This window comes from Aedes aegypti, chromosome 1 (assembly GCF_002204515.2).
Source record: "Aedes aegypti strain LVP_AGWG chromosome 1, AaegL5.0 Primary Assembly, whole genome shotgun sequence".
Taxonomy (NCBI): Eukaryota; Metazoa; Arthropoda; class Insecta; order Diptera; family Culicidae; genus Aedes; species Aedes aegypti.
In genome coordinates, this window is record NC_035107.1 from 38,251,804 (window position 1) to 38,271,560 (window position 19,757).

Genomic DNA, 19,757 nt, shown 5'->3' on the forward strand with positions numbered 1-19,757 from the left:
TAACTGTGGAAGAGCTCATAAGAACACTAATCTGAGAAGCAGGCTTTGTCCCAGTTGGGACGTTACGCCAGAAAGAAGAAGAAGATGAAGTAAATGGTTTTTCAACAGTTGATAGTTTTTGTGTCACATAAAATACATAGAATTTTTAAGCGTGACGAAGTAATGATCGCACACTCCTAGGCATACTCGGATCATTTTGATAAAAATTGTAGCTTGACAGCATTCTGACTGCTTGTTGCTATCTAGTTCGCACCCCCTAGGTTTAAAACCTTACAATATTAGTCATATTCTTATTTTCGTGTAAAACAATCGTTATATTTTTCTGTGTAGCTTGGCTGACAGAAGCAAACAATACAAGTTCAGAGAGCAAGAAATATGGAGTGAAAAATAGTTAAAATGTAAGAATATTCAGTTTTGTGAAAATAAGTGATTTAAACTGTGATTGTTCTACGGATGAATGCAACAATATTGTAGATCTACATATACCTCCCCAAGTAACCATTAAGCCGTATAAACCGGCCCCAAGTCGGTTCTATAGTCGATTTAAGGGCATGGCTTACAGGGCTAATTGGAACTATATCGTAATTAAGGACTGCTATAAAGCCACTTTTGGCGAATTATTCGGCTGATAAACTGCCTACTCGTTCCGAGTCACTGAATCAGAGATGTCAAAATTTTATAGCATGCGGACTAAGAAAAAAGAAAAAAAAGATGTTTATTTTCTGCATCGTATTTTTTTCTATGCTCCTCTTCGGAGTTCTTTTTGTGCTTGTTCCAGACTCGAACTTACGTATTCAAGGATCATCGGATGATTTCCATTGCATTTTCCCATAGGCTAATATTTTCAAAGCTGAACGATCACTTCGACATCTGGTGGCTAGTAGGAGAACCGTCATAAAAGAGGTTGGGTTGAGAACGCACCGTGTGCAGCATAGGAAGGAGCACACATAATACACTTTTTCTCGGAATAGTTATGTTGTAGACGATCAGAGAGCATTGAAAAACATGAAAAAAAAATTTTACTTCCAAAATGTACAGATCCGGTCAGTGCTCATGTACGATTTGTGGGATAAAATTGGAAAATTGGTGTTTGGCTACATAGGTTATAAACTTCCGGATTCTTTGTTTGTGGCTAAATTTGTTGTGAAATCATGCGTATCGCAAGAATAAAGGGTCAAAATGATTATGCCAATGGAAAATAGTTAAATAATTAATTGATTATGAGCTAATTTTTGAGTCGAAAAATTGAATTTTGGACGTAAACAAACATTTTCAATGACATTTCTCTCCTTTTTACCTAGCGACCTCTATGCTGGTGGCGCATTAAATTTGCCTATTGCTTCACCGACACACTAATGATTGACATCGCCCAGCATCTTATATAAAGTAAAGTTATTTGCAGTAATCATCCAGCAGAAGAAAATTTAGGATGCTGGTAATGCCAGCAAGACCATGCAGATAGTTATTTAGACCTGGACTCTTCCTTGGACATTTCTTACTACCTGGCTGAAGAATGCCCAGAAAGCTGACTAAATATATTTTCTCGAAAAGTAGATTTATGGTACCTCCCGAGATAAAGCTCCCCGCAAACGCTTTCAAGATACATTTTGTATTTGTTTCCTTCCCGTTTCCTTCCATTTTCTCGGGTTAGGATACTCCAAAATCAACTTTATTATCAAAAACTATATTGGGCAAAAGCATTTCACCAGTATTTTCTCTACTCACGAATTAATTTAATTTCAACAATCGTAAATTCAAGAGTCATGCAATCATGTAAACTACGGTTACATATTATGCTTCTCGAGAATTTTTGGCATTTCGATCACTTTCTCTTTACTTTTTGTGTTGCGCGCCAGGGTCTGGTACTAGCTGGGCACTTTGCGAATCTTTTCTGAAAACCGCAGATCCTCGAAAAAGTTGCGCGCCGAGTTATGATCAATCTAAATCATTTAAAACGCTTGCAACTTGAAAACAAGATGGCACGAACATTTTTGTTCCATATGTTTTTTAACGATTAAACAATTATGCTCGTTGTCCAGTTTAGGACTGAAGCCCTAAAAGTGATTCACTTTCTCGGCGAGATATTTTGACATTTCTTTATTTACTTTTTGGCTGGCGCACAACTTGGCGCATGGGCCACCGGCGCGCAACTTGTTGGACAGTCTGCGGATTAAAGTAAAGATTCGCAATAGCTTCGGTAACATATATTGTCGCACCGCCACCAAACCGGATCGCGCAAGTGAGACTCGCGACGCGCCTCAACTCACCGCATTTTGAAATCAGTTTTTTAGTGTGGCGCTGCATTCTTACGATATTTATGAATACAGCGCATTATTCACATAGGTATTAGCTGCGACACACGGGGTCGAGAAAACAATAATTATAAATAGATGTTGGTCTTGATTCCTACCGGATACATAATATGAATCTGAGAAATTGTTCCCAAATTTCATCATCGTTCATAACTGTTTTGTTTTGGTTGAAATATGTTTTGTTCTCTTCGATATACACGTCAAGCTATTAAGCCGTTTATAAGCATTGACAGCCGTAGCATTCGGCTTATAGGCACAGGGTTTAGAAGCCCTGTAACATAGCGTTATATACGGCTCATTTCAGGGCTTGAAGGTCACAGTGCCACAGTATCCGGGTGGACGTCTTCAAGATATTACAGGTCATACAAAATTCTAAAAATATTTTTACAAAATGCGTTATGAGGAGAAGGTCCTTAAATAATTCATAGCTCTCACTTATGAATCTTATGATCCCATTTTAAAAATGGTTAAGCCACAGATAAACAGACGTAACACTTAGAACAAATTGCGATCAAAATCATAGTCGCGAAAACATATACGCCCAATGCTAAAAACACTGTAGTTGGCCGATGGACCAACAGGTGGCGGTAGTGTGTAAACGTCAAACACGAACAAAAACGACGCGAGCGCTGCGGGTGGTCGATTGACCACCTACCAGATATTCGAATCGATCGTTAAAAAGTTGGTCGATGGACAGCGATGAGAGCAAAGACAAATTAAAGACCACCATGTCCCTTGCAGTTGCCCAAAATTTTATGGCTCATAAGGTAATCTAGAATGCCGTGAAAAGTGTACTGCGATCTGTCAAACGTGGGTACCTTTTGTACTACCGAGGGACGAAATGCAGTACTAGAAGTGGTACCCAATCTGAGCCCGAGTGTGACGGACCTGATGAGAGTGTGACGTCTGTTTGTCTGTGGTTAAGCGTTCAAATTTTTTTGCCTCAATGTACACTGAAACGAATTTTATTGTTGCAATTACTGAATCCATGGTAAAATTAGGAACTGCACCAACGAAATCCAACCGACTACATTATTCTGTCAACTCTACCAAAACATAGTCAACATAACTACACAAGAAAATATATTCGGGCTATTTTACCACAGTTGCAGTATTTATGACTAGAAACATGTTTGATTTGACAAGTTTCGCATTGTACTTTTGACCACACTGTGTTGTACGGTGGGTGTCACGGATTGAAGTACAATGCTTTGTAGTGGACAGGCATTGCAACATCATCTGATGAGCAAGATCATCTTCGGATATAAGAAAGATATTATCTTTAATCCAAGAGCGCTCTGAAATTATATAATCTCTCGATCTTGAGCATCAAGAGATAATCTTGACAGCTGACTGGTGAATTGGCACAGTTTTCCTTTTTAACTAATTATCCCTACTATGTGTTATTATTTATATTTCCTTCCTTTACAGAATTAACAACGGGTGATTAATATACCGAATATACCGTCGTGTACCGAAATGAAGAGTGACTAAAAAATTGGAATACTGGATAATTCTGGACAGCCTTTGAATTGAAAAGCAATGAAATCTGCAATTTATATGGTTCATTCATAGGTTCATAGTTTGAACAACACAAGTACTTTCTACGTACCGCAGTGTCATATGTATTGTATTATTTTCTAGTAAAATAACAGTATATGTACAGGTGTATTTTCAACAATAAAATTTCAAATATTTTGGCATACAGTGGCGCGTCATTTACGCAATTTGAGCTAAATGGTCATTAAACATAATTTTCGTTACAGTGGAGGTTGAAGTGAACGCATTATAATTGTTGCCGCAAGGAACCATGTTCGAAATAATTGATCGAAATCCCATATGCCACGGTTATTCAATGTACGTGAGTTTATGAGAGTCTGACATAGGGACTCTTTTTAACAAGAGTGAAATCTGCAATCAGACCTCTGGAAAGGTTACTCAGGGAGTGTGGGGATGTCGAACCACCAGATGATGGGGATGACCCACTAAAACCATCCCATGCACTGTAGGTGAGCAATTCTCTCTGGATTGCTCAAGTGGTGTACGGAATACACATAATGTCCATGGCCTCAGACACTTTTCTCCCCGGAACCCCTTAACGGTATTTCTTGGGGAAGGGTGCAAACCGACATGGAGATAGCTGTACATACATGATTAGTTTGATATTTGCCCGCATAGTCATTTCACTACCAATTCCTTGTCAAATGTGTGGATTAATGTCAAGCAAATCAAACGCGTAGATTGCTGAGTTAAAGATGACTCATCTCATGTACGAAAAATCGATCATAGAGCTCTACGATCATCTCTCACAATTCGATCCATATCATGCTCAGAAGATCGAAAGATGGGATGAAATGCAATGCCTGGTAGTGGATGCTAATATGGACATGGTCACATTTACTGGCGTGCTCAGTGATTTGTACCAGATTATAGTAAACTTAACAGATGTTTGTAGTCGGTTGAAAATCTTTGGTGCAGTTCTTAATTCTACCATGGAATCGGTAGATTATACAATAAAATGTGTTTGCGTGTAGTCCACCTGGCTAACCTGGCACTAACCAGCGGTAAAGTTGCCCCTTGCATCCCCACAGCTCTGTGTATGCCACTGAGCCCCATCAGGCTTGACAGTCAGATTGCGAAACTTTCCAAAGGGCATCGGTTGTGTCTGTCTCTCCTTCACGCATTCCATCAAAGTGTTTACTTTCCGCTGGGCGGTCCAATTTTCACAATCGCCTAACAATTCCATAAAAATAGTGAAATAATTCGGTATCAACACAGTTTTCGGCGGCAATATCTTTTGATTCTAGTGATATTGCTTCGAACGTAGTTTTTGTAAAGCATAAGTTTTCGTAGGAGTTTGTTCAATTTTAGTGATAATTTGCTCATTGTTGGCATCAATCGATAACTAACCTTGCGAATCATAAGCGCCATATTTGATGAGTTAAAATTTGGGTGTTTTCAATTTGAGTCATTGTAGGTCTGTCATTGTCATTGCTGAAGAAAAATATGTGGTAAATCTTGTGGAAAAAACGCGCTGTCGATCAACGAAATGGATCTGTCGGAGGCAATGAAGATTGCGCTGGCGAAAAGCCATTCGGCTCAGCATGCCGCCGCAGGCAACAATGGCAACGCCTCGGCCCATGGCAGTTCCGGTGCTGATCAGACCGGGGCGGGTTACGTGACAGAGAAGTTGTACATGCTGCTGCAGTTGTATCTGCAAAACAAGGGTTGGAGTCCTTCGGTGGAACTGCTGCAGTGCTTTGCCGAACTGAAGGATACGCCGGTGCTTCCCAATGCCGCCTATCTACAGATGCTGGCCAGTCGAGTGGCACTGGATGCCCAAGGACGATTAGTGCTGAGGGAGTCTGGGAAGATTATATTGCCTTTCGAGCACTTTGCTAATGCGGTCATGCTGAAGCACATGTCCGGTCCGCACGGATTGCACCTGAGCGTAGAAGCCACTGTGAGGGCGGTTATGGAATCCTACACGATTGGCAGGGAGAACTTGGGCATGGAGAAGGAGTTTATAGTGGAGGTGGTCCACTCGTGTCCCAGCCCTGCATGTCGATATTATAAAGGGCAGATGGGAGTTGGACCGTTCATAGATCAATCTTTCAATCCTCCAAGCCACCTGAACTCGGATTACCTGGCTCATCTGCAGCAGATGGGTCAGTCGGGATTGGACCTCGCTGCGGTAGAAGCAGCAGGGAAGGCTATCAGTAATCAGGTGAAGATTCCGAAGACGACTCCGACGCAACAACAGCAGATTACGGCGGCAATAATACAGCAACAGAATAGAGCTATGGCTCAGCAATCGCTCGAGAAGTTTGGAAATTTATCCAACTTGGAAAAGCAGCGAGTTCTACAACAGCTGGACAAGAAGCACTATGAGGTTGCTCAATCGCAGGTTCCTAGCATGCCGCCACAGTTGGTCCCAGCAGGTAATAGCGCACCCATCCCGGCTCAAGTTGCCGTTGGTAATCAGCAAGCGGCAGCAGCTGCGGCGGCCCTTTTGCAACAACAGCAACAGCAGCAACAACAACAACAGCAGCAGCAAGCTCAATCAATAGACATGACTCGAGCACAGCAAACTTCCACCCCGATCTTGCCAGCTCAAACAATTCAACAGCACAACGCTGCAGCATCACAGGTAGCTCACTCGCATTTCTTGAACCAACCGCCGCTTCAGACGGTCAACATGGACACCGGCCACAAACTGTCGGACTATATGCGCGGTGCAGTGGACCCTCTGGAGAATGTTTCGACCAGTAAGGATCTGTTGGCTCTGCACAGTGGAGCATGGGCCGGTCAGGATGGCCGCGGTGCCGATGGGTTGGCCGTCAGCCAGGACAAAATCATCTGCGCTTTCAGCGAGCTGATGCGCAACATTTCCCGCATGAAGACGTTCATTCGTCCGAGCATGTGCAAGCCGTACGGAAAGCAGTCGGAGAGTTTGCAAAAGAGTGGGTATCTTCCCTTGGGAACTGGACTGGACTTTGGAAGTTTGTGACTAACGTTGATTTTGTTTTAGCTCTGTTCGATACCATCCAGTTGGTTCAATCGCTGCGGAACTGCCTACCGGCATCGCACATCCCGGTCACGTCCTGGAAAAGTGAGACGCACAGTACAGGAGGCAGCGAGAACGAAGCGGTTTAAAAATTTCGAGATTGTGGTACCATAGGCCGAGGGTAAATTGATCTTTTATTTTCAAAGTTACGATTCATGGAAGACTCTCTGGGCACTTTAAGTATGCAACTGAAAACAATGGAATTTCTCTGGACTGATAAAGAGCAACGTCGCTTGCACTTTCATCTACTGGCGAAAGTAAAGTGCAACACGAATCAGATCCAAAAATAGATTTAATCGATAAAGTAGCTGGACATACGGACTCTACTAAAAGGAACAGCTGTAAACTTGAATTCACTGTGCCCAAGATGGTGAATAGCGATGAATAAGATGAACAAGCGTACAAAAAAGAGACCGAAGACGAACCACGGAATTCAAGGATTCTGGAGAGCATTCCCAGGAATTCTTTTGATGATTTTCCCAAGATTTTCATCAGAAAATAATTCAGATATGTGCAAAAAAAAATCTTCAGGGATCGAAGTCTCAAAAAGGAGACCTGGTACCAGCCCTGTATGAGAAAAAAAATCACTCTGAAATATTCTGGGTTCGATGGCCCAGGAAATTTTCCAGTGTAGCTTTTACCACATACACACTAAGCGAAGAAGCAGGTTTTTGGGGTAATTCTACGAGTGGCGTGAGGTGACAATTGTCGGTGTCTTATAGCGAGGTGACAATTCTCGACTCGAGTGAAGTGACTCGCCGTGTAAATCAAATGGAGAGTCACTTCACTCGAGTCGAGAATTGTCACCTCGCTATACGACACCGACAATAGGGTCCTAAAGCCCTGGTCCAATTTTAGTGCCAATGTGTTTACTTTTTTTTACTTTTTAAACATGTTTTTTTGTACTTTGTTTAAGTACAAAAAAACATGTTTTATGTTTTATAGATTTTGTCACAACCCTTGGTTTAAACTAAAATTTTGGGTATATTTTGTTTTCCGTGTCCCTTCCGAAATGTCAGATAGGAACAACCCCTGTGGTATTTTTGTCGACTAAGCGTACGTCAAACATGATCTCAAGTGTCAATGTGGGAAAAAATGCTTAAGAAGTTGCAGTAATATGCTCTTTCGTGTTATCAAATGAAAACAAGATTTCATTAAACATTTTAGGACCCTATTGTCACCTCACGCCACTCGTAGAATAAACCCATTTGTCTCAGTAGGAATGAAACACCAAGAATAAAAATGGAAGCGTAACTACGAAACAATTGAAGTCAATGGAATGCATACAAACAATACAAATGTTGAAATGTTGAGTAGCCAAGTAACCATTAGCTCGCTAGTTTACCTTTTTGGACTTATTGGACTATTGTACGGCTAAAATAGGGCATACCGGCGATATACCAGCACTATATTAGCACGCAGGGCGAATTAAAATGCTGTTGATTACTTGGATAAGTTTAATGGTAACATAATTCAAGCTGACACTACAGCTAAACAGTTTGCCCTCGGCATTGGATATTCCCATAGAATATAAGTAGAAAGCTACGCTGAATATTGCGCTAAGTTTGACTATTAGATATCTCACGCATTTAGCTTGCATTTAAAAAAAAAACATGTACTTTCGCTCAAAACAGGAAATAAGGTTTGCTACTGACGGGAACGAAAGTTTCGTTCTCCATTATGAAACTTAAATACTCACATAACCCATCAATTCTCATATTTATTAAGCATGTACTCATAATCAATCAACACAGCACTGTTGTTGCACAGTGTCAATTGCAATTTAGAGTAATAACGTTCGATACAAGTTTTTATTTTATACATTTTTATCGTTGCAACCAGCAGGTGGCGCTACTCGATGCATTTAATATGTAAGTATTTCATTTGTTCCTTCTGTGGCCTGGTGGCTACAATTATATTCGCTTAGTGAAAGTTAACTATTACGTTTACGTACAATACACAACCATTGTGATAATTTTAACTCAGTTGCAATCTCAAACAACGTACTTAGGTTGGTGTTTCGCTTTGCGGAATATTTTAACTACACATGCTTGGTAATACACGTCGACGATTACATTACTACTTTGTATAGCGTAAGATCAAATCTGAGTCTTCTCTTCATCAATATTTTTGGCGAAATACCTAATTGATACTTTTAGGAATAAACTGGAACCCAAATTGAGTGAAACGAATAAAAAAATATCAAGATTAAAGCAAAACTGGCAATAAACCTGTGATAGCAGATAAGGATTGGAAAGCAAACACATCGAGGTGGAATTTAAGTGAAGTAGCTAACATGCTTAAAAAACGAGTTAAACTTTCTTTAGGTCAAAGCATCTAGGACAAAATTATAAAGAATAGCGCAAATTGAACCTTCTTGGACAAGCCAAATTTTTGTTTCACATTCATCCAAGCCTAACTCAACATTGTTGAAACTCAGACAGGACTACATTTCGACTACATGGGTATTAATCCCGATGATAACTATAACTATAAATGTGCAATTAAAGAAGAAACTTTTAAATGTAACGAAGATACATAACCGGAAATTTCTAAATTTCTAATGTCCGTTTTACTCTACATACGCGTACTTGTAGGATGTAATAAAAAGGTACTCTAATCGCTTAACATTATTTTATGATAGTTTTCAAATATCACACTATCCAGACCAGTCTTTCGAAAAACTTCTACAGTCCTTCCATTTGCAACCTGCAAATAAAGAACAAAATAGTAAGGTACCGCGGGGCAAGTGGGTAAATGGGGTAAGTGAAAATAATGTGTATATTTTACTGAATATGTGAATTAACGTTTCAAAATCATGCGTAAACCGTTGAAGCCATTCAGAACATTACGGTAGGTAAGAGATTCCTGAGATTTTTCAACCATTATTGCATAATAGAGCAAAAGATTGTTAACCTGTTAACTGGTACTCCGTAACAAGTTGGCGCGTGCAATCTTATTTTAATAGGGTTTCAATGCTAGTAATGGACCCCTTAGTAGCTGAAATTCATTCTAGACGCTTTTCCGCAATGATATCTCAGATGCATATACGTTTTGTGGACTCTAATAACAAATTCAATGTCTTTACTTCATAGTACGTCTATGAAACATACAAAATCATTCGATTTTTCCAGCGATATATGCATTTAAAAAACTGTTGTCCGAATGCCTATTATGGACCCTCCCGGGGTCCATAATAGGATTGTTTACAAATTTGACGTTGCGTATTATGGACCCTCCATTTGATTCCCAAGTAATCCGGCGAAGAAATGCGTATTATGGACCCTCTTGTGTGGTTTCATTTACAAAACTGTTCAAATATCTGTATTTATGCGCCTCAAACCAAATATTTTGCCTGAAACTGCTGACTAACAATGTAATCGAAGTTCCCCCGGTGGATTTTCATAGGAATAAAGTTGCTTTGAGTGTTAATTTTATGTTTTTCTGTAGGGGGTCCCATAATACCAGGGTCCATAACCGGCATCGACTCCCTATTTTCAGTAGAAAAAAGTTGCGGAAAATAATATTCTGTACCACTTCTAAGTTGCCCCCTCTGACAGTTTTAAACTGCAATAAAAAAAGTTTTAGAATTAGTTCGACATAGACCTAAAAATAACTAAATTGAAACACCGTCAATTTTCCAATCACGTGGGGCAAGTGAAAAGTTTCTCATTTGAGATTGAATTTGTGTTTTCTCTCTAGGTAGCTATAAGTACACAAGGTTCGCAATTATCATAGAATAACAGAACGTGCTTATAATTCAAGAAACACTATACTAAAAGTGTTAAAAGCTATTATCATGGCCAAATCATGGAACTTCTCTAAAAATAAGGTTGCCAAATATTACGATATTAATATGTTTACTTCGGACAGCCGATTAAAAGGAAGACGTTGATTGGAAAGTTCCAATATAAGACAACGCACCGAAATCTCGTGGAATGTCTATGTAAAGCTAGTTCAAAACATAAAAATTTGGTATAGGTGTATCCACATAAAAAAGTTTCTAAATACTTTATTGAAGGATTCCGTTTGATTTCTTTTGAAGAGTTATCTGACGTCATATAAGATTTTCTTAAAAACAAATAACGAGCGGTGGAAAATCTACAGAGCAGAAATGCAATTGCTGTCCCATGATGTAAAAACTAACATTGGGAATGTTGCAGTCATAATGGTGTCGAATCATTTCAACATGTTGAACAGAAGAAAATTCAAGTAACAAGAATAAAATTTTCTTTGTATACATGTTACTTATGTTATTGTTTATTGAGACGCCTTAACAAATGTTAAAGGTAATAAATCGTGAATGTAACTGTTAGTTTTTGGATTTATTGTTCAAAACGATAAACTTTTCACTTGCCCCACCTGTGGAGCAAGTGAAAAGTAAGGAGACGTTTTTCAAAAAACTTTTTCTGTACTTTTCCTTCAATTTTACATAAAAATCAATTTCAGTATACTGCTTATATTTGGTGGGAGTCAAACTAAAAAATATACACGACCTCATATGTTTTAATTTAAGGTCTCTAGAATTTGAAGAATCCCAACTATGCAAAATCCATTACCCACTTGCCCCACGGTACCTTATGTTAATATTTTCACAGTTCGGAAAACCTACCATCTGAACCTATAGCATCATTCTCTGCCTCTAGCTGTTCTGCTAGTTCGCTGTTGGAACGTAATTTCGTCAAAAACGCTGCTCACTACGACATTTCTACGGTATCTCTGTGACTACTCGTTTTGTCCAATTGGCGGTTGAAAATCTTGCCGGGGCTTTGCACAGCTTTCTGTGCCACGACGTATTCTATTCTTTGGCTGGCCTGACAGCAGATCCCTGTTGAACTTCTACTGGACGCTCAATGAGTCGTTCCAGTGATTCCGGTTGAAGGGTGGCTTCCGGTTCACTGGCGCTCCAACGCGCGTCCGTTTTACTCCACATACGGCGCCTCAAGCTGGTGCTACGTTATGTACTACTCAGAGTAGTTCCCGACGGTGGATCTATCCTACTCCGACGAAGATTTCTCCGGCGGTGGAAGAACTCCCGAACCGATGCTATCCGGGCAGATGCCGAGGTCGGTCCTTCGATTCCGGTGGAAGAAAGCTTCCAGTTCACAGGTACCCCGACGACCATTTGCCGGTGCAACAACGCGATCTACTGAACTAGTTCCGGACGGTGGACCTGCTCCGAAGCTGGCCGGACAGATGCCGAGGTCGGTCCTGTGATTCCAGTGGAGGGAAACTTCCGGTTCACAGGTGCCCCGACCACCATTTGCCGGTGCTGTTTCGCGAATTACTCAGCTAGACCCCAACAATGGACTCAGTCTACTTCTACTCGACGTTGGTCGGCCAACTGCCAGGGTCGGTTCTGCAATTGCAGTTGGAGGATGATTTCTTGTTTACTTATTAAGGCTGGTTTGCTACTGACAAGAAAAAAAATCGCCTATCTCGATGCGTGGAAAATTTCTTCCAAGAAATGAGCTATTTTTAGAACGTACTATCTACTGATTGTTAACCTATAGGCAATCCTTGAGTGTTCCGACAAATTTGAAGACCGAAAAATGTACAAAGGACCCTTTGCGGTCGGCTATTGAACTTTCTTGAGATAATAAAAATGTACCAGCGGCACTAGACCCTGAGACAATTAGACCGTCTTCCACTAAAAGACACTTGAAACACTGAATGGACTAGTACACGCAGCGAACTGGACTATCGAAATTCATTATTATTATTATTATCTTTATTAACGAGATTTGCAGCCCGAGGCTGGTTCATCTCGGAACTATCGAAATTCATACATTTTGCCTTATGAAAGGTGGAACGATTATTGCAATGCGAGCGCTTTATGTACCGTTCCAGCATCCCTCTCTATCAAGGCGTCGATAGGCGCGTGGTATACGCACGGGCCTATCGACCGCAAGGTTCTTTGTTCGATTCCAGGTTGCTGCGTAAACATTTTTTGTTTTCAAATTTTGGTTTCATAAGGCAAATTTATGAATTTCAACTCGATTCCTTGTGGCGAATTTTCAAAACGGGTTCTTATGTATTTCGATAGTCCATTTGCCTGGGTGTAGAGAATTTTTCGTTTGAAGAAAAATTTTCCGTAACAGAAGAGAACCTTTACTTCTCAGCACCCACATGTACCCGAATTATCGACAAGCGAACGTTGATTTTTCTCCAAATTCTCCGTTGGTCAAGCATGTGTTGTACAGATTACCCGTACGTGGAACAGTAAAAAACCTCTCATATTGATAATGTTAGACTTAACATTGCGTTTATTTCTAAAAATACAATAGTATTTTTTTCTTTATTTTTTTTATTCATTAGACTTATTTATAGTCAGTAGTGTAACCATCAACATAAAACAAATTTGATAGAAAGCGGTGTCTAGCTAGTATAAACTTCTGATCAATCATTTGCATCGTTGTATGAAATATTCCGGCGATTATTGTCCTTGACCGCTTGGCTTCGATCTTTGAGGAAAAAATGGTATCTAGTTAAGATTACCAATATGTCGCTAGAGTCACTGGTACAGAACCGTTTGCACATGTTTTATACATAACCTAAACATTTACATGAATGAAATAGATTAAAATTGATTATTTTTCAAATATATTAGTTCACTTACTTTCGTTGAGAGTGCAAATCTTTCACTGCTTTTGTTTTGTGCCTTTTTCAAACGCTGTCGTCGTATAAACTACGTGGATTGCTGAGTCGAAAGATTTTATCGAGCATCAAAAGAACCAAAGATTTTCATTAAAAGATGATCAAAGAGCCCTAGATGATATCTTCTTATTTGATCAATATCTTGCTCAGATGATCGAAAGATGAGATGAAATGCAATCCCAACAAACATTTTTGCTGAATAAGCTTATTTCAGTTTAAGAAACCATTGTTCAGCTACTAATGATACTTGGGATGCCTGTTACCGATACTACGCTACACCCGACATAGTCTGCGTTATCTCCCTGTTCACCGCATTCCACATGTTCTGCACGATGTTGTGAATCGAGGGCTCCGGTGTTCCCTCGATATTTGGACATGTCACTGTGGGTCTACCTTTCTTTCTCCGAGTTATTCCACTCCTGCTCTTCACATTCCTTGTGTCCCTTTGCTGGTAATATGCGATGTCCTCAGCCAGAGTGATGCAGATGGCAAATCATTCCAGCGATAACGCACACTGTCTCTGACGATATAGTGCGGTAGGCACTCGCCACCCGTATAGCCTTGAGCCGGAACGTACCTGCCAGCTTCTCTCCATTGCGTTTGGTTGTCGAAACTGCAGCCTAAGTCGGGACTCCGTATCTCAATATGGACGATGATATGGTCGGTGTTCAGTCAGACCGTACTAAACGAAATTCTGGCATTATAGGGAGCAGAGTAGACTGATGCAAATTTTGAAGTTTTTGCTCCCCTATGCTTAAATGATGTCAATTATGATGAAAATGCTCCTCCCAAAATTTGAAGCGATTCGGAAGAAATTTGATTGTGCACACGCTATTTGAAGTTTATATGGAAATTACTATGGAAAAGGGAAACCTTTTGTGGTCAGTCCTCTAACTACTCGTCATAACAATCTACGGAAAAGTGAACACACTCATCTCATGTGAAAACTTCCCAGCGACAACTTTGCCGAAGACCACATTTCGATGAGACGTAAGGATAATTTGTTATTATTGATATTGCCCTTTGCGGCTCTTATTGGACTTTTGATGATATTCCATTGTCGCACTTATCGGAGGAAATTAACGGTTGCCAAAAATTAAAAAGTGTGATTAGAATTATTTGGAATTGATATACTAGATTTAAAAACCGATGAGTATGAGTTGGAGAGATATAATTAGGATAATAGTTTATGCATCTAAACAAATAATATATTTTAGGAGTGCTTCGTGAAGCCCAAGCAGGACAGTTCGGTTTTGCGTCGTCCGATAGATTTAACTCACGGTTTCGCGCATGTTTTCGTCGCCGGAGATTTTTTTTTTTTTTTTTTTTTCCTGTTTTGGAGCGTCTTGCTGGGTAGTGCTTCGTGAAGCCCAAGCAGGACAGTTTTTACATTCAGAAATGGAATTGTGAAAAGTGAAAAATGAAAAAGTGATTTGTTTGATTTGTGTCCTCAGTACTGTTGGTTTTTGGCTGCCCTAAGTTCACCGAACCATCCGGAAGTGACAGGCAGCACATAATTTTAGAGAATCAATCCGGTGAGTTTGTTCCAGTATGATACTTTTTCTTTTGTGAGCCTTCCGGATCGTTTTTGTCCGCGTCGTGGAACTTCTGATCGTTTCTTGAACGGAAAATGTTGTTTTCGGAGTTTGATAATTATGTTCAGATTGCGCATTCTGTCCGGGCGGGTGTTACGCAACTAACAATCGGTTGTGGATGCTTTTTAACCGTTCGATGACCCTGGAGGGATCGATTCTGCTTTTCGTATAATTTTGAGCAGAAAAACCGACTGTGTTATCCTAGAGTGTTTAGTTCGAACGCGCTTCCTTTCGTTTTTCGATTATCTAAAAATACAGTACCACCCAGTACAGTTTTTCAATAGGCGTGATTTTTTTTTACGCGTTTCGTTATTTTATACAATCCGATGACCCTGGAGGGATCGGTTTTGCTTTTTACTGGTTATTGAGCAAAAATATTACTGCACAACCGACAAGCATTTCGCGAAATACTATTTATACTATAAATAAGCTATTGTTTTCTCTTTTGATTGCCGGCATTCAAAAGATTAACTTGAAAACGCTTAAACAACAAATATTTATGGTCTATCGCCAGCTTTCTAGGCGAATCCTGACAATATACCTTCCCCAACCTCCAACTCCGTAGCACTTATGAGGGTGTCGCTGAGTCGGTGGCCTCTCATTAAGTAAGTGCTACATCAACATTTCCTTCCCCTATCCCAAGTTACGGTAAAGATGGGCGTGGCCGGGAATAGCGATATTCATGCTTTTAGTATTCTTGTTTATGATTTGAACAAGGTATACTCCCCTGCCTTGTTCTTGAAAGTAGTCAGGATGAGATTATTAAAAAGAAACATGAATGTTGCTAGTATCCAATCTACGAAGTATACCGTAACTACGCTAACGCTAACGCTAACGCTAACGCTAAACAAATAATATATTTTAGTACTCTTGTAACAATTTAAATAAAAAAATACACGATTCCGTTGGTTTCAATAGGAATGAAAATCAACAATAAATATCGAATAAAAAATAAACCAATCTGGTAGCCCTGCCCACGGTATGACATCTCTTTCACCATCTTCATCAAAACAAATCGTTTGTTTTTATTCTTGTTCGCTATCGATTTCATATGCAAAAGAAAGAAAAGTGTTTTTTGCATTGATTCAGTTAGTTGTTTGTTTAAATATTGCTATGTTGTGAAACCTCCAGGTAAATACATTAATATAGAACTTATGGAACCGATTCCTTACTTGATTTTCTTACTACCAGCTCCTAAAAAATGAATTCTCCCGAGGGTAATGTATACTCGCCACCTTCAAGTGACGGAGCGGAAGAAGATGGATACATTGTGGAGGCCTTGGACGATTATACTGATCCTGAATATGTATACGATGGCGAGATGACTAGCGAGGCTTTGAATCAGGAATCAGGACCTAACAATGCAGATGGGGACAGTGGAATCGACCCGACATCAATCCCAGGCTGCTCGACCAAAACCAAGAAGATTAAGTTGAATGCATCAGCTGCTAACTTCACTCTTAACGGGCAGTGCTACAGACGCAGATTTGTTGGATCTGGAGGATTAGTTGCAACCAGACAGATTTCGGGAAACACTGTTAACGAAATCTTAACCGGCATCTGGGAAACGTCTAAAACTGTTTTGTGTCGCGAAGTGATTTTTATTGAAAACAACGGAGTTTAAGTTCCAACATGGGCTGATGAAGAACCAGTGTTCGAGGACATGACCAAGTTCATTGTTCTTCAGGACCAAAGCCAGAAAAAGCGAGTGAACATTGAAAAGGTGAATAGCAAACTACTTGCTAGCTGGAGATCGAAACAAATACGCTTCCACGTGCATGTTTATTCTACCTCAATTTCATGCAAGTCGCTGTGGGAAGTTGTCGAAAAGCAACTGGTGCGTCATCAAAATGCGGATAGGTCAGGTGCGCCTAACACCCAGGCTGTAACTTCATTGACTGAGGAACTTCGACGTAAACATGATCATCATTTTCAAGCCCAATCAAGTGCGTGGAGATTGTGGGCGAACTACATCCATGCAGGGCCGGCACACGAACGCGACCATAGGATGTCTCAAATGCCACAACACCTTCTAAAATTCTTTCGGAGCGTTCCGATTTCCGAAGCTGTCAAATTAGAGTCTGTTCGGAGTGGCTTGACTGTGGCCAACACAATCAACCAAGGGTTTGTTTCGGCGTTGGAAACACTGGAAGAAGATGCTGAACAGCTGCTGTTTATGGAACAACGCCTGAAAAAACGGCATCGGAAACGAAATTGGTTCGCCAGTATGAACTAAATATAACATGCTTGTCGACTTAAACCAATCCCGTTTCCGTTGCGGTTCCGCTATCATTGCGTTTGGGCCTTTATTTTCAAGTTCAATGTTCAATAAAGTTTTTTGAATGATTACATATTCCATATTTATTGCATTTCATTTTTTATTTTTAACTGTTATCATAGTTCTATGATGCATCGAGATCAAAATTATTCGTATTCTGCTTAAGTCCAATACTGGGATCAAAAATTCCGTCCAATGTCGATGTATATTGGTACAGTCAAATGTTGAATATGCAGTAAATGCCGAAATAGCTATATATGAGGCGTTTTCATTGCTATTTTCCTTGTACTGTCGGCGCATGTGAGATTTCGTAAGACCAAAAATAATCTCTATTGGATTAAAGAATGGGCAGTATGGTGGGAGGAATATTGGTATGATTCCAATAGACCGCAAATAGTATATGATGTTTTCATCACAATGGATTCTGGCGCCATCCATGATCCATATGGAATTACGACCGGGATAACTACGAACATTTTCGTTATTCAGGGCAAACGATCGACAACATTGGAAGAATATTTGTCGTGTAAACGTTCCTTCGGTCTGGAAGCTATCTAGCATCCCTTGTAGTCCTAAAAAACAAAGAAACGAAACCCTCGGTCGCCGCACGAATTCACCTCGGAAAATAATTTTCTTGCCTTTTACTCCATAACCTCGATTACGAAGCATATCTCTGCTATCTAGAGACACTTCATCGAGAAAGACTAAGTTATACAGATCCCATTCTATAGAACAAAGTTCAGCAAAGAAATGAAAGATTTGATCTTCTCTTACTTGAATGGCCCTTCTTTCCAAGACCTTCCATGTTAGTCCTTCCGCATGCAATATACGACAAACACTAGCAGCACTGATAGTTATGTTGAAACGCTTTAAGAAGAGTTCACAGCATTCGTCCAAGAAAAGCACGGGTTGTGAGAGGTAAAGTTGAATAATCCAGTTTCGGTGTTCGACGTGGAACTTCCGGAACACTCTTGCTCTTTGCGCTTGCGTGAGAAATCCTCCTTCTTCATATTCGTGGATCCAGCATGAGATCGTAGTTTTACTTTTCCGATAAACGACGGATAACCGGGCTCTAGACAAACCCAGAAAATAGTAGCCATACAAACAGTGGTATTTTGTATTTAAGCTGAATATTCGAAATAATGTTGTTAGAAACTTGATTAAACATAATTCAAATACTTTGAATTTCGTATCAAATGCTTCTTTACACAATCACTTTTAGCAGCAGACACGATCAAAACAAAACAACATAACATTTTGTTTGACGTTTCGCACTTCATCCCGCACTCCATGAGCTGTCGCACTTATGAAGTGCGGAGTCCAGTAGTGAACAAAGTGCGCAATAACAAAGTCTAAATCATGCTGAGATGATCAACACTGCTTTTTTGCTGTAGAACATAGTAGCCTGGATTACTTTGATCTATTCTTCCCACCAGGATCACCACTGTTGCCTGCCGAACAGTTGGTGAAGCATGCTACCGTTTTGATTCGAATCCCGGACAGCTTCAAATTCCGGACATTCTACTTTGTATGGGAAAGATTTCACTCGAAATGTTTCAAAATGCGCCGTTAAAAAGGTCCCAATTTGAAAGATGATTTTTATAGACATTTTACATAGCAATCCATGAAAATTTACAATGTTCAATTAGTTTTGACGTCTTTCTTCTGCCCATATTGATATGGTTCCAGATTAATCCAGATTCCTAATTGACCACTTCCCCCAGGGCACCTGGAACCTTCTATAAAGTGGACTATACATCTAATGGTTCTGGATATGTTGCTGGAAACATCATTTTTAAGGTTAGCGCCCACTTGGATATAGTTCCGGGTAGTATTTACATAGTATTATTTATTAATTTACATAGTAGTATTATTATTTAGTTTACATTTTTTATTTTAGTTTACTTATTTACATAGTAGTATTTACATAGTATTTACAGGGGGCCCAGATAGCCGTAGCGGTAAACGCGCAGCTATTCAGCAAGACCAAGCTGAGGGTCATGGGTTCGAATCCCACCGGTCGAGGATCTTTTCGGGTTGGAAATTTTCTCGACTTCCCAGGGCATAGAGTATCTTCGTACCTGCCACACGATATACGCATGCAAAAATGGTCATTGGCATAGTAAGCTCTCAGTTAATAACTGTGGAAGTGCTCATAAGAACACTAAGCTGAGAAGCAGGCTCTGTCCCAGTGGGGACGTAACGCCAGAAAAGAAAAAAAGAAGAAGAAGTATTTACATAATTGGGAATACAAACATGACTGATCTTGTTTTCCGGAACCATTTTACGGAAATGGTCATATTTCTGAAGATTTCGAACCAATCTTGATGCGTCCGGCTGCATTCAAC

The 19,757-nt window shown here is 40.1% G+C and overlaps 1 protein-coding gene across 4 annotated transcripts; it reads left to right on the forward strand.

Moving 5' to 3' along the window:
- Positions 1-4,983: 4,983 nt before the first annotated feature.
- On the forward strand, positions 4,984-7,367 carry LOC5576759. Of its 4 annotated transcripts, none has more exons than XM_021839431.1 (3): positions 4,984-5,151; positions 5,275-6,775; positions 6,844-7,367. In XM_021839431.1, exons 2-3 carry the CDS (start codon positions 5,362-5,364, stop codon positions 6,966-6,968), a joined length of 1,539 nt encoding a protein of 512 aa, XP_021695123.1. In that variant the 5' UTR covers positions 4,984-5,151; positions 5,275-5,361; the 3' UTR covers positions 6,969-7,367. The 4 variants fall into 4 exon arrangements, with proteins under 4 accessions (XP_021695123.1, XP_001656251.2, XP_021695126.1 ...); XM_001656201.2 differs by having other exon boundaries at positions 5,290-6,775; XM_021839434.1 differs by having other exon boundaries at positions 4,988-5,078; positions 5,290-6,775.
- The last annotated feature ends 12,390 nt before the right edge of the window (positions 7,368-19,757 follow it).

Coding starts and splice junctions, on each gene's coding strand:
- LOC5576759 (XM_021839431.1), top strand. CDS start 5,362: ATGGATCTGTCGGAGGCAATGAAGATTGCGCTGGCGAAAAGCCATTCG. Junction 6,776..6,843: donor GTCGGAGAGTTTGCAAAAGA/GTGGGTATCTTC, acceptor ATTTTGTTTTAG/CTCTGTTCGATACCATCCAG.